Source organism: Crocodylus siamensis, chromosome 1 (genome assembly GCF_052110815.1).
Source record: "Crocodylus siamensis isolate JL-2025a chromosome 1, ASM5211081v1, whole genome shotgun sequence".
Taxonomy (NCBI): domain Eukaryota; kingdom Metazoa; phylum Chordata; order Crocodylia; family Crocodylidae; genus Crocodylus; species Crocodylus siamensis.
Genome location: NC_143395.1, coordinates 370,756,427 through 370,770,391, shown reverse-complemented (window position 1 = coordinate 370,770,391; position 13,965 = coordinate 370,756,427). Strand labels below are relative to the sequence as shown.

The 13,965-nt window shown below is 46.0% G+C and overlaps 1 protein-coding gene across 1 annotated transcript in view; it reads left to right on the top strand.

The window, feature by feature from the left end:
• Positions 1 to 13,012, top strand: part of FREM2 (FRAS1 related extracellular matrix 2) — a 210,771-nt gene extending 197,759 nt beyond the window's left edge. The window contains exons 22-24 of the mRNA XM_090027088.1: positions 168 to 355; positions 1,542 to 1,688; positions 7,795 to 13,012. Coding sequence (XP_089883214.1) covers positions 168 to 355; positions 1,542 to 1,688; positions 7,795 to 8,295 — 836 coding nt within the window. The 3' untranslated portion in view covers positions 8,296 to 13,012. The remainder of the gene's footprint in view (positions 1 to 167; positions 356 to 1,541; positions 1,689 to 7,794) is intronic.
• The last annotated feature ends 953 nt before the right edge of the window (positions 13,013 to 13,965 follow it).

The following is a 13,965-nucleotide window of genomic DNA, read 5'->3' as shown; positions in this document are numbered from 1 at the left end:
AAAACCACTGGAGCACAGTTCATAACAAAGACCAATTTAATGATAGTTTTATAATGTCAGATTACATGTAATTGCACTGTACTTGAGTGTGGCTGTGACCAGGTCATTTAATAAAGTGAGACCCTTGCCTTACAAAACTGCAGTATTTAATACATTTTTGTTTTCAGGTGATATTATATATGTTCGGGTGATGGTGGATCCAGTGCAGAACTTGGGTGATTCCTTCTACTGCAGCATTGAGAAGGTTTTCCTTTGTACTGGAGCTGATGGATATGTACCCAAGTACAATCCACCTGACACTGAATATGGTTGTTTAGCTGATTCTCCATCCCTCTTATACAGATTTAAGATTGTGGTAAGAATTTTTGTTTTAATCAGAAGCATGTGTTATGTTTTCAGCTGCTTTACTGAATTAGTTACTGAGCCTGCTGTAAGGCTATGTCTCTTAAGAGAAAGTCTACTAGTTTCCATCACGTTTTTTACTCTATTGCTAACCTAGTAGTATAGGATGATTAGGGCTTGACACTGTTATCCAAGAATTTCTGCCAAGTGGTTAGCACCTTGTTAGATCTTCCATGATATCTTATACCTCTTACCTGTTAAAGATAACAATAAGGAAACATAGAACTGGAATGGACTTTTTGGGCCAGTGACTCCAGCTCCACCTCTCCATGGACTGAGACCTTGTAGTGGTAGAGAGACTTGTGCGTTCCCATGATCCTCGGAGCTATGTCGCCTGGAGTCTCTCACTCCTGGCAGGATCACCCCTGGCAAACAGACCTAAAGGGATGTTCCAGACATACCTCAGTCCATCCCCAAGATCTCAACAACAGACAGAGCAGGTGTGGATGTCAGGATCTCAGCATCTGCAAAACCAGAAGATGGCTGCAGCAAGATGGAGGTCTCCCATCATCTTGGGTTCTCCCTTGATACTAGGCCCATATCTCTACCTTGTCAATATTGTGTGGTTCCTTTTTCTGTGCACCAGCTTCTTCACCTTAAATACAGTCACATGCAAGCTTCTACCACAGGAAACAAAATGGTCTCCTGTACCAATCCTCAAAACCTCTGCATCAAATATAACCACAATTACTTAAGAATAGGATTGACAAGCTGGTCAGCTGACTGATGTACTGACTGCATATTATTAACCAGTCAAAGATTATAGCAGTTTAACAAAAAATGTACATTTTTAATAGTTTTCTTGACAGATATATGATTTTTTTTTTATTGTTCTTTGATGTATTTCTTAATGGAAAATTTGTGCTTTTTCTATGTATTACTTACACCTCTTAGCAATGTTTTACAATTTTTGACCAATATTTGACTGGTCAATTGACCAAACTTTATTTGACTGGTTAAAAACCCAAACCTGCTTAAGACCATTTTTTCCCTTTGGATGCATTTAGATCATAGAAAACAACCTGTTGTTATATTCCTGGAAAATCCATTTCCATGTAAATATTCTCATAAAATCATCTTCCCTTGCAGAAATCCATGCGTCTTTCCAAATTGAATTAATTTTCTTGTTCACTATTTAGGACAAAGCTCAGCCAGAAACACAAGCCACAAGCTTTGGGGATGTTCTTTTTAATGCAAAACTAGCAATAGATGACCCAGAAGCTATTCCTTTAGTCAAGCAACCGGGCTCTGATGGATTTAAGGTAGACTCAACTCCACTGTTTCAGGTGAGTACTACATGAGTTAGCTACTAATCAGAAGATACACAGGAAAGGAATCTTATTCACTTCAATAGGAGTGAATAAAATCCTTTCTTTCTCTCCGTTGATTATTACCAAGGTTAATTCTCTTACACTTCTCTAGTAACTTACTGAATGTTTATAGACAGTGATCCGCTTTTGACGCATCCTAGAAAATCTTTTAGAATAGCACTCCTTTCCCCTGGATTTTGTATGTCAACCCAACATGAGCTTTTGCATTTTCAGTAACAAGTATGAACAAAAGATTTGCAAGTTAAGGCTAACATGTTTAGGTGACATACCCAAGTAGGATGCAGAACTCTATCGCTTTCTTACAAATATTCTATGCCTTTCAAAACTGGCAAGCATTTAAATGTGTAGAAATTAACAAAGGAGCCAGCCCATATTAAAGACACTTACTTTCTTTTCACTTATTAACTCTCACCCCCCCCCCCCCAATTTGTTTGCTCCACCTAAACTTAATTTGCAACTTTTGCAAATGCAAAAATATATGCAACGAACCAAATAAATTACTAGAGGAAATGTTGGGTCACTATTATTCCTTGCCTCTTGGATTATTCCAAATTATGGACATTTTACTTCCATGAGGAGTCTTATTGAAATCCCTGGGGCTATCTGAGTAAGGTTGTTACAGTTTGGCCCCTACAAATAATAAAATCCTATTTGCTATTTTCATAGATTTCATAGATTTCATAGACATCAGGGCTGGAAGGGACCTCGGGAGATTGAGTCCAGCCCCCTGCCCAAAGGGCAGGAAGTCAGCTGGGGTCATAGGATCCCAGCAAGATAAGCATCCAATTTACTCTTGAAGCTGTTCAATGTAGGTGCTTGAACCACCTCCGCTGGCAGACTGTTCCAGACCTTGGGGGCTCGGACAGTAAAGAAATTCTTCCTTATGTCCAGCCTGAAACAGTCTTGCAGGAGTTTGTGACCATTCGACCTCGTCATCCCTTGGGGCGCTCTGGTGAACAAACGTTCCCCCAGATCCTGGTGGTCACCCCTGATAAACTTATAGGTGGCCATCAGATCACCCCTGAGCCTGCGCTTTTCCAGGCTAAAGAGTCCCATGTCTCTCAGCTTGTCATCGTAAGATCTGTTTTCCTGACCTCTGATCATGCGCGTGGCTCTCCTCTGGACTCTCTCAAGCTTCTCCACATCCTTTTTGAATTGTGGAGCCCAAAACTGGACGCAGTACTCCAGCTGTGGCCTCACCAAGGCCGAGTACAAGGGGAGAATGACGTCCCGGGATTTGCTCGAGAAGCATCTATGGATGCAAGCCAGCGTTTTGGTCGCTTTATTAGCCGCAGCATCGCATTGCAGGCTCATGTTCATCTTGTGGTCAATGATGACCCCCAAGTCTCTTTCTTCTGTAGTGGTATCCAACGTAGCACTGCCGAGCCTATAAGGATGCTTCAGGTTTTTCCTCCCAAGGTGGAGAACCTTGCATTTTTCGGTGTTAAACACCATCAGGTTCTTGTCTGCCCATTTGCTGAGCATGTCCGGGTCAGCCTGGATCACCCGCCTATCTTCTGGCGTGGATGCTTTGCCCCAAAGTTTGGTGTCATCGGCAAACTTGGCCAGTCCGCTCCTGACTCCAATGTCCACATCATTAATGAAGATGTTGAACAGGATGGGTCCCAGGACAGAGCCTTGAGGGACCCCACTGGTCACAGGGCACCACGATGAGTGACTGCCATCGATTACAACCCTCTGGGTCCGACCACGGAGCCAGTTTCCCAGCCAGCGGATCATGGTGGAGCCAAGACCACAACTGGACAGTTTGGCCAAGAGGTGATCATAGGATACCAGATCAAAAGCTTTTTTGAAGTCAAGATATATGACATCAATCTCTTCTCCCTCGTCCAGGTGATAGGTCACCTGGTCATAGAAAGAAATGAGATTGGTCAAACAAGACCTACCCGCAACAAACCCATGCTGGCTGTCCCTTAGAATGTTAGCCTGGGCCAGTCCATCAAGGATGGCCTCCTTAATAAACTTCTCTAAGATCTTCCCCAGGATAGAAGTCAGGCTAATGGGCCTGTAGTTAGCCGGATCCATTCTCCTCCCTTTCTTGAAGATCGGCACCACGTTGGCCTTCTTCCAGTCTTCGGGCACTACACCAGAGTGCCAGGAGTTTTCAAAGATCCGTGCCAGGGGCTGGGCTATGACGCTCGCCAGCTCCTTGAGTACCCTGGGGTGCACATTGTCAGGGCTGGCTGACTTGAAGGTATCCAGCTTCTCAAGATGTTCCTTCACGAGGTCAGCATTTATGGAAGGTAGGAGATCCCCATCACCCGGATCTCCCTGTCCCACAGCAGGCATGGGCGTCCCTTGGGACTGATGAAAGACTGACGCAAAGTACCTATTTAATAGGTTGGCTTTTTCCTGGGCGTCAGTTGTCAGTTGCCCCATCTGGTTCAGCAGGTGTCCAACGTTGCCCTTGCTTTTCCTCCAGCTCCCCACATATCTGAAAAAAGACTTTTTGTTGTCCTTGATGCTTGAAGCTAGTTGGAGTTCAGTTGCAGCCTTGGCTTTCCTGGTTTGCTCCCTGCAGGACCGGACCAGCGCAGAATAATTTTATTTGGAGGAGAATCCCGTCCTCCATCCTTTGTAGGCTTTCCTTTTTAGCCGCAGGAGGTCCGCTAGGTCCCTGGAGAGCCAGGAGGGCTGGTGTGCCTTCTTGCTGCCTTTCCTCCGTGTTGGAATGGATTTAGTTTGTGCATTGAGGATCACTTCCTTGAGAAGCAACCACTCTTCTTGAACTCCCATCTTCCTGGGGTCATGGTCCCTAAGGGCCTGACCGACAAGCCTCTTGAGCTTGTCAAAGTTGGCTTTTCTGAAGTCAAGGACTTCTGTGTTGCTGACTGACTTGCCAGCTTTACGGCAGATGGTGAAGGTGATCAGCTCATGGTTGCTGTCACCCAGCTTCCCATCTATCACTAGGTCGCCGATTAGGTCGTCCCCCGTAGCCAGTACCAGGTCGAGCAGCGCTTTGCCTCTCGTTGGCCCATAGACTTCTTGAGTCAGGTGGAGGTCATCCACACACGAGAGAAAGCTTTGCGACCGCTCAGATTTTGCTGAGTGATCCTCCCACGAGATGTCCGAGTAATTGAAGTCACCCATGACAACCAAGGTCCTGGAGCAAGCAGCCTCAGTCAGTTCCCGGGCGAACTCCTGGTCAAGCTCAGGACTTTGAGTGGGAGGTCTGTAGTAGACTCCCACCGTTGTGTCCCCTGTGCCATATTCCCCACGAATTTTTACCCAGAGGGTCTCTAGCTGTCCATGCTGGTCGCCAACATCAGCTTGCAGGGACATGTAGCTTTCCTTCCCATAGAGAGCTACACCCCCGCCCCTTTTGTCAACACCATCCCTCCTGTACAGGGCATAGCCCTCTATTCCCGTGGTCCAGTCATGGGTGGAGTCCCACCAGGTCTCCGTTATCCCAATGATGTCATAATTCTTTGCACTGAGCAGGAGGACGAGCTCCTCCTGCTTATTGCCCAGGCTCCTGGCATTAGTGTACAGGCAGGCAAGTGTCCCCTTGGGGGCTCTTGCCTTGCCCACAGATTGTGCCAGGCCTGGGGCAGGGGTGGGCTCCCTTAAGTGCCTTGGTCTGCTGGCTTTGCAAGGGTTGCTCAGCGGGCCAGCAGTGGCAGTAGTCCCCCCATCCCCCAGCGGGCTTAGTTTAAAGCCCGGTGGAGCAGGTCAGCCAGCCTGGCTGAGAAGAGCCTCCTCCCCAGGGGGGAGAGGTGGAGGCCATCTCTTCCCAGCAGCTCGCTGCCTCTCTCTCCAAAGAGCAGGCTGTGGTCATGGAAGCCAAAGCCTTCCTGATAACACCAGCGCCGCAGTCTTTGGTTCACTGCGTGGATCCTCCTCTCCCTCCTCAGCCCATAGCCTGAGACTGGGGGATTGATGAAAACACCACCTGAGCTCCCAGACCCCTAAGCCCCGCTCCCAAATCCCTGTAGCGCCTCATGACCTGGCTGGGGGTGCTCTGAGCCATGTCATTGGTGCCCATGTGAATAAGGAGCGTGGGGTCGTGGTCTGTGGGCCGGAGGAGCCGTGGGATCCTCTCTGCAATGTCTCGGATGCGGGCCCCCGGGAAGCAGCAAACTTCCCGGGCTAAGGCGTCGGGGCGGCAGATTGCCCCCTCAGTGCCCCGCAGGATGGAGTCTCCCACAACAAACACCTTTCACTTTGTCTTGGGGAGAGCAGGGGCAGTAGCTGCGGTCAAGCCTGGGTTGCCTGCGGGAGCCAGCAACTGAGCAGGCTCTGCTGGGGCTGCAAGAGGTGCGAACCTGTTGCTAAGCTCCGGTGAGGGAGGGGCCTTGGTGCGGCGGGCCTTGGGGCCCTTGACCACCTTGGTCCATGTCCCTGACTGGGCAGAGCGGGAGGTCCCAGAGTCCTCCTTAGTCCTGGAGGGAGACGGTGCTCTCCCCTGCGGCTCCCGGGGGAGAAGGGCCTGGCAGTAGGAGTCTGTCTCCTGCTCGCAGTCCCTGATGGCACGCAGTCTCTGGACTGTGGCCTGGAGCTCCTCCAGCTGGTGCGCCAGAGACCCCAGTAGGGAGCAGGCCCCGCAAGGGGAGGTGGCCATGCTCCCGGGCCCCAGAGCCTGAAAAAGGGACAGGCAGCCCCCGCAGCCAAGAGCCAGGGGCTCCATCTGCGTGGAGCCCGGGACCATGGGCTCCGTCTGGGTGGCCGTCTCTGAGGTGCCCAATGGGGGGGCCGCAGAGCCCGAGGGGACCTGAGGGGTGCGGCGTGTGCCCATCCGTGTCATGCCTCTGGTAGGCTGGCTACAGCTGGGACTGACTGCTCTGGCGGGGGGTCGCAGGCAGGGTCTCATCCCCTCCCACGCCCTCTCCTGCACCAACTCCGCGCTAACTCAAGGGCCTGTTTACGCAGCCTGTTTGCGCGGCTCTGGTGGCGGGGCTCCCTGGGGGGCTGGGCCAAGTAGGGGCCTGGGCGGGGGCTTGACCCGGCCGGCTCCAGGCAGCGGCCTCCTCCCAGGGAGCGAGGAGTTAACCCCTTCCCACCATGAGCCCGCTTACCTCCGGCTATGCTGGGGGTCAGCAGGGGGCTCTGCGGCTGCTGAGGGGGTGTCTGGGAGGCTTCGGGGGAGCGGGGGCGCAGCGAGCTTCACCTGCGCATCTCTCACCGCTCCGGAGCCTAACTGAGCTTTTTTTTTTTTCCCCTGTTTGGCGGGCCCTTTTAAACTGCGCGCATGCGCAGTGGGCCTGCCGTCGGGGGATGCTGGTTTCTCAGGCCAGGGGGGCCCTGCCCGGCATTTGGGGGGCCCTGCCCTACAGGAGGGGGACTGGTGAGTACCCCACTCCTTCTCTTCTCTCCCCCTGGGGGGCTGGACCAAGTAGGGGCCTGGGCAGGGGCTTGACCTGCCTGGCTCCAGGCAGCTGCCTCCTCCCAGGGAGCGAGGCGTTAACCCCTTCCCACCACGAGCCCGCTTACCTCCAGCTGTGCTGGGGGTCGGCAGGGGGCTCTGCGGCTGCTGAGGGGGTGTCTGGGGGGCTTTGGGGGAGCGGGGGCGCAGCGGGCTTCACCCGCGCATCTCTCACCGCTCCAGAGCCTAAATGACTCCACTTCCAACAACCTACTAATTTGTCTTGCCTTCCAGTGAGAATGGCAAGAGACAGTGGTATGCACAGACAGGAAGGGCAATGAGAACACAGAAGTAAATTGTAGGAAGGCTCCTGAGGACCATGTGTTGTGGTTAATATAATTTATTAAAACCAGATGTGAGCTGGCTGTGAAATTCCCAATTAATTCTATGCCCTCGTTTTGGGGACGCAGTCCAACTGTTTGCACAGACTGTGGCTCATCCCTGAAGATAGAATGGTCCAAGTATCTCTGCTTTTAAAGCAGGGCCACAACCCTAGTTCTTTATACAAGAAGTCTAGGCATACAATGAAGCCTTTCAGGGCATGGATTTCAGGAGCACCATCCTAACAAATAATATTTAACAAGTGATGATAAAACAGCTGGCAATGTACCTCATAGTTTGTGTTGGTATTTAATCACTTACTTTGGGTAACTTGAAACAAAATGCTGTGTCTTCTAGGTGTCTTTGGGTAGAGAATGGTATATACACACAATCTACACTGTAAGATCAAAAGAAAACACCAACCGAGGTATTGGCAAAAGAAGTGTGGAACACAAGTACCATTCTGTCATCAGAGGTGGGAATTCAGTGCAGATACGCCAGAAGAGAGGGGTCAAGGAAGCTCCAGAACTTGCTAAAGAAATTGGGAAAGAAAACAACAGAGGAACAAACATTCAGCACATAGCCCTAGACCGCATCAACAAGAAACAAATTCCCCAGAGGGAAGTTACTGTCAGTGGAATTCTCCCCAGGGAACTGAATAACCGTGCCCCAGAAGTCAACATAGTCACAATCATTGGTGGAGCGGCGGCTGTTTTCCTCACCATCTGTTTAACTGCAATCATTATTTTGCTGTTAAAGCATAAACAGAACTCAGAGAAGGAAGCTGCAAAGGAGTCAGGCAGCAGTGAGCCAATGATGCCACCACAAAATTATACCAGTGACAGCTCAGAGGTTTGATGACCATGGGACAAGACCACGGGAATGGAACCAATCCCCAGAGTGCCTCGAAACAAAATTGAACTGCACCTTGTTAGCAGAAGGTCACCATTACCCGCTGGAATAAAATTTTCCGTGGCTCTAGATGTACTTGAAAATTTTGATTTGAACTCTCGCTACTATTCTCAGACACCAAGGAAGAATCCAAATGAGCCTCCTGTTTTGTACACTAGGCCATCCTGACGCCCTTACATCATGCACTAGTGTTGAGTGGCACTGCAAGAAACTGCATTGTGAGGAAGAGCTTTTTGTTTTGATTTTGTGAGGTGTTTTTGCATTAAAAAAGAGAAGAAACTTTCCAAAGGTGCTAGTGAGCCCCTCTTTCCAGTCCAAGAGGAAGTCTGTTCTTACTGTCCTCTTGAATACATAAGAGGTTACAAGGCTTATGCTTTTTAGTCAGGTTTTAATTTTTCTCACAAAAACCTTGGGGTTGCTTGTAGTCTGAAGAGTGGTAAAATTCCTCAGGCTTAATTCTTCCCAGGTATAAGTTTTTTTGCTTCAGTTAAATTGCACCAAGAATGAATTTCAGCCCCTACGTGTAACTGAACTTTTCCAAAAGGAGGCTAGATTAGACATTATAACAGGGCACATATCCTGGTATACATTTACTTTCTCTTTTGTAGGGATTTACAATCAACTCTTTTTTTTTCTTATTTAAGTTTATATAAAACCAAAGAATATAATAACATCCAGAAGGAAGCTTGATTTTATACAAGTTGGACAGTTTTGTCCTCTTCAGTTTTTATAAAAGCATTGTACAACACATTGTTTTTGTCAGTGTGCATCCCATTTTGGGAAATGTGAGCTCTGCTAGCATTTCAGTGTCTGGAGGAAGATTAGTGTTAGATTCAAAGCGCAGAAGACAACGTTCTGTTTGAACTGAGCCTAGGAGCTGAGATGTTAAATCCAGTGATTAAAAATTAGTTACCATGTTAACAGCAACACTGTGAAGAAAGAAAAAAAAAGCATTTAGTGGGAGAAAGTAGTATTTATTAAAGTTAATGCATAATCATTGCACCTCTTGGTGAACATGCTGTTTTTTATGCGTAACTGGACTTTTGGAAGGATGATTCTTGTTTTCTCTCAGCCATTTTGGTTCAATCATGTTTCACTGAAGTGCTTTTCAGTGCTTATCTGGCTAAGACAAGATCCATCCAAAAGTATCTTGCCAGCTTCTGGTCCCCAAAAGCTCTGCAATCTTCAGAGTCCATGCTATGAAAGTTAAACCAGAGTGAGTTCAAGATCAGACTCCCAGGATGTTCTAGAATGATTTTTTCCCCTTACACAGAATCCTGAAGAGAAGGAGTTTTGTGGGTGGTATCTTTTATTGTACCAGCTGTATGGCTGGGATAAATTCAGACAATCGTTCAAATGCAGGACCTGATGGCAAATGCACTGCATTCAAGAGCTTGTCCAAACCTATTCCAACCATGCAGTTGGTTCAGTAAAAGATATCATCCCCAAAAATTCATGCCTTCTTCCTGGACCAATACAGGTACATCACTCCAACAGTATCCCAAAGGGATATATTCCAATCTCTATTGCTCTGGATTTACACTGATTAGATTCCACTGATTTAAAAGGAATGCTCCAGGTTTGCCTCAGTGTGGATTAGACCTGAATGTAGCCCATTGATTCAGGTTTCCTTTTTAGAACTGTATAATTGAAAGACGTGTTCAGCAAGCTAAGGGTAAATTCCACTCTTAGAGATATATGAGCATACCCTATTTAAATCAGCCTGAGAGCAGATAAGCCCTCAATATTACCAAAAAGATTTCACTCTTGAAACCATTATTCAGAGAAGTCCAAAAAGCATCCAGTTTATTGTGTCTTTACCCGGCTGTATTCACCATTTATTTGCTCTTTTAATCATAGAGTCATAAAGAAGTAGGACTGGAAGGGACCTTTGGAGGTCATCGAGTCCAACTCCTGCCTGAGGCAGGTACATGCCTATCCAAACCATCCTATACAAATACATAATCTGACTTCTTGGTAAAACTACTTACTGTCAACCCTGACAATACAAAACATAACTCCCTAACCTGCCACAGTTAAAGCAGGGAACCACAGCAGCCAACATCCTGCTCCTGTAAAAGATTGTTAATATACACTCAAGATCCCAAGTAGAGGGCAGACAACACCCTCCCTTCCCACTCCATTACAGAAGAAGACAGCCCTCCCCACCCCGGTCCATACCAACATGACCATGGGATACAATTCCTTCCTGACCTCAAATACAGTGACTGGTCTGACCCTGAGTGGAGGAGAGAGACCCAACTATACTCATGGCTTTGGTACCCATGTTCATATGTATGCCAAATTTATCAAAGATTTGACTGGTAGATATTACTTGCATTTAGTCCAAATTTAGAAGTGGTTAAAATAATAACAGTAACTTAGAAGCTGATGTCCCTTTGTGTCTGTATACCATTCCCACTGTGGGTCTCATACCGGATATTTGTTATTTCTGGCTATGAAGTCAGTAATCCAACAATCCAGGTATTGAGCCCAGTAGGTATTATAGTCATTAAACAATGCACAATCAGATTCACAATTTGTCTCCTAGGATTTACCTGTACAGAGAATCAACAATCAATGAATTTATGGCAAAATGGAACATATGTAAATAATACTTCATTTTTAATATTTATAAAATGCCTGTTTTCTAAAAGTGGAGGTCATCTTTTAAAATATATATATAGTAAATACTTAAATTTATCACAAAAGCTATTTTTCTGCTTTTGAATTTTAACAAACAGGAATGCCGTTTGGTAAAATCAGAGAAGATCTTTTTGCTATCCTTTTTTACGAATCCAGCTCAGAAGCCTTTATATTGTAAGCCAAATATTGAACCTAGTCAACATTGTAGTCATTATTGCTTAGGTTACTCTATTGTACTGGTACTTTATTTTTAAATAAAAAACTGTGTGGCATAGTTATAGTGCTGCCCTGGACCTACACAAGATCTTTGCTTTGACAAGGTTTAAAGCCTCTATTTTCTTTTTAATTCATGAAATAATATAGACTCAAACCTGCTGATTAAAATGTTTAAGGGGGAGGCAGAGACAAAAACAAATACTGAAAAGACAGACAAGTATTAATGAGACACATGTGGTAAGACTCAAAGCCCTCCCTTGGAAAACTCCCATTGAGTAAATTTGTCTCAGTTAGCCAATTGGATTTCTTAGACTTTGGTGGACTATAAAGACCTCTGTAACAGAATGCCTTCTTATTAGAGCTTCAGGATTTTGGACTTCAGCAGGATGCCTTGAGGCTTATAAATGTTTGCCCTTCTCTTTAACAAAATGCCTGGTTTATAGCAACCTGAATCAGTGCCTTGTTCCCAATCACTGTGCACAATTACATTTATATTTATCCCTGGAATAAACTAAAAATATATGTATTTAACCTATTTGCAGATTGTGTTCTGAGTCCTCACTCCCATGGTCCTCCTTATACCTGCAGTAATAATTCCCTTTGTTAGGTCTTTTTTACAGTAATTGCTTTGTTGTAATTTGTAATTCAGCTACATATAGATTTTGTTACACTTTGTCAGAATACTTTGCACCATATTTATTTGAACCAGCTTATTGTTAAAGCCTTTGGCCATGATATTTGGCATTTGTATCAGGAAAAAAAATAAAGCTACTTCCCCCTTTCATTACCAATTTTGAATATATTCTATGTAAGTATCAAAATACTAGGATTGGTCCCAAACTGTAAATTGTAGCACAGACAGATGAGCACAAATTTATTACAGTGCCTACAATAAACCTCACTTTTTTTCATTCTTATTGCAATTTGTATCTCAGCCAAAAATGTTTAGTATAAAGATGTTTGGTTTTTAATCTAAGTAGTGTTTTTTCTCCTGGCTAACCATTGGAGTGCACAATAGAGAAAGAGTGGATATTCCCTATCAAGGATCATTTTTTGTACTCTTAAGGCTAGGAACCAGACTTTGCTTTGTCCCAGGGCAAGTTGTGCCTTTGTTTGTCCTGAAACAGGAAGGTCCTGGAATTGGTATGTACACACATCACCCTTCCAATCAGGGTTTAGTGAACAGCTGAATGAAGTGCCGTTTTTCTGCATTGATTCAATGATGGAATCCTGGGACAATTTTTCAGAGGTTCTTTGCAGTGTCCTGGGACAGACAGGGACATATGAATGACTGCACTTTGTCCCAGGATAAAATGGTTTCTCCTGAAACAAGTGCAATATCTGTTTGTAGCCTAAAGGTACCAGGCTGGATGGTTTTCTAACTTATATTGGCGTAAACCAGAAGTGATTTCACCGAGGTTAGCAAAATGTCACTGGAACTGAAAGGAGACTTTGATCTAATATATAGCCCAGCTCTGGTGTCCATTTCACCAGTTTTAGGAAGGATATAATATCCTATGAGCAACAATATGTGTAAAGAGCAATAAATCTCTGGCTTGGAGTGACAGAAATAAAACTTTGAAATGGTCTGCAGTGACAGAGGATGAAAGCTATTTTCTGCCACCCCTAGAGGTCTCTGCCAGCTGACTAACCCCAACCTTCCTTCAGCCAAGATCTCCTGCTAGGGAAAGCTTACCAAGCTGTGAGCAGTCACTTGCCCTTTCAACTGCATATATCCTATAAATGTATATAATCTGAACAGGCTAGAGATGAGATGCCTAGATAATAAAACTGCTGAGAGAGACAAAAGGATAATGCCAAGTAGTTTTATTTGGCTTATGAAGGTATTTTCACTCTCCACTTTTTGTAATTAAAGGCTGAAACAAGGTTTCCTGGGCTATCACATATCCTTTTGCATTGTTTTCTTTTCCTACCTTTTTTGTTTTTAGTAGCACCACATATCTTGACTGTAGGGGAACACAAACATAGAGTTTCACAAAAATAACATCTGCAAGGATGTGGTTAGGTGTCTTTTCTATTTCTTGGCAACCAACACAGTTTTAAACTCAGAAAGCTGAATTCCATCTTATAGCCCTCTTTACATCCTCACTGTAGTGCAATGGAAGTGCATGAGAGAATCAGACCATTAATTTGACCAGTATCTCCAATGTGTATCTTGTCCTTTGAGACAAAACAATTGTGATGTTCAACATTGCATCATGCCATTACATTTGCATCTTCCCATAATGATGCTGTATCATATGCAATATGTGATCCCAGCGAACAGGGGCACCAAAAAAGGCAAACCACTTGCAAGCAGTTTGCAGGTCAGTTTGCCATTCTGCACCCACCGCCACCCCTTTTTGAGGGGAAAGCCTTCCAGTTTGGTGTGAGGAAGCAGGGGAAATGGAAGCTCTTGGGGCCAAGGAACAGTAAGGCCAGCTTCCAGGCTAGTTTACTAGGGAAGGTGTGCTTGAAAGGAGGGCAGTAAGAGGGAAGAGGCAGATTAAGAGACCCAGGGAAATGGCTGATAGATTTAGCGATGCCAGATCCACTGCCACTGCTTCTGTTTGCACCTGTGAGGTTTCTGTCCAGGCAGGACCACTTACCAACGAGGCTTCCCCCCAGGTCCAGGTTTGGCACTGGGGGCTGCAGCTTGTAGGTTCCTTCTGGTGACAACCAGGTGGGGGAGTGCCTGTGGTATGAGTGGTGCCTCCTGGTGATGTCTCTCAGGGAACAGGCAAGAGAACTACA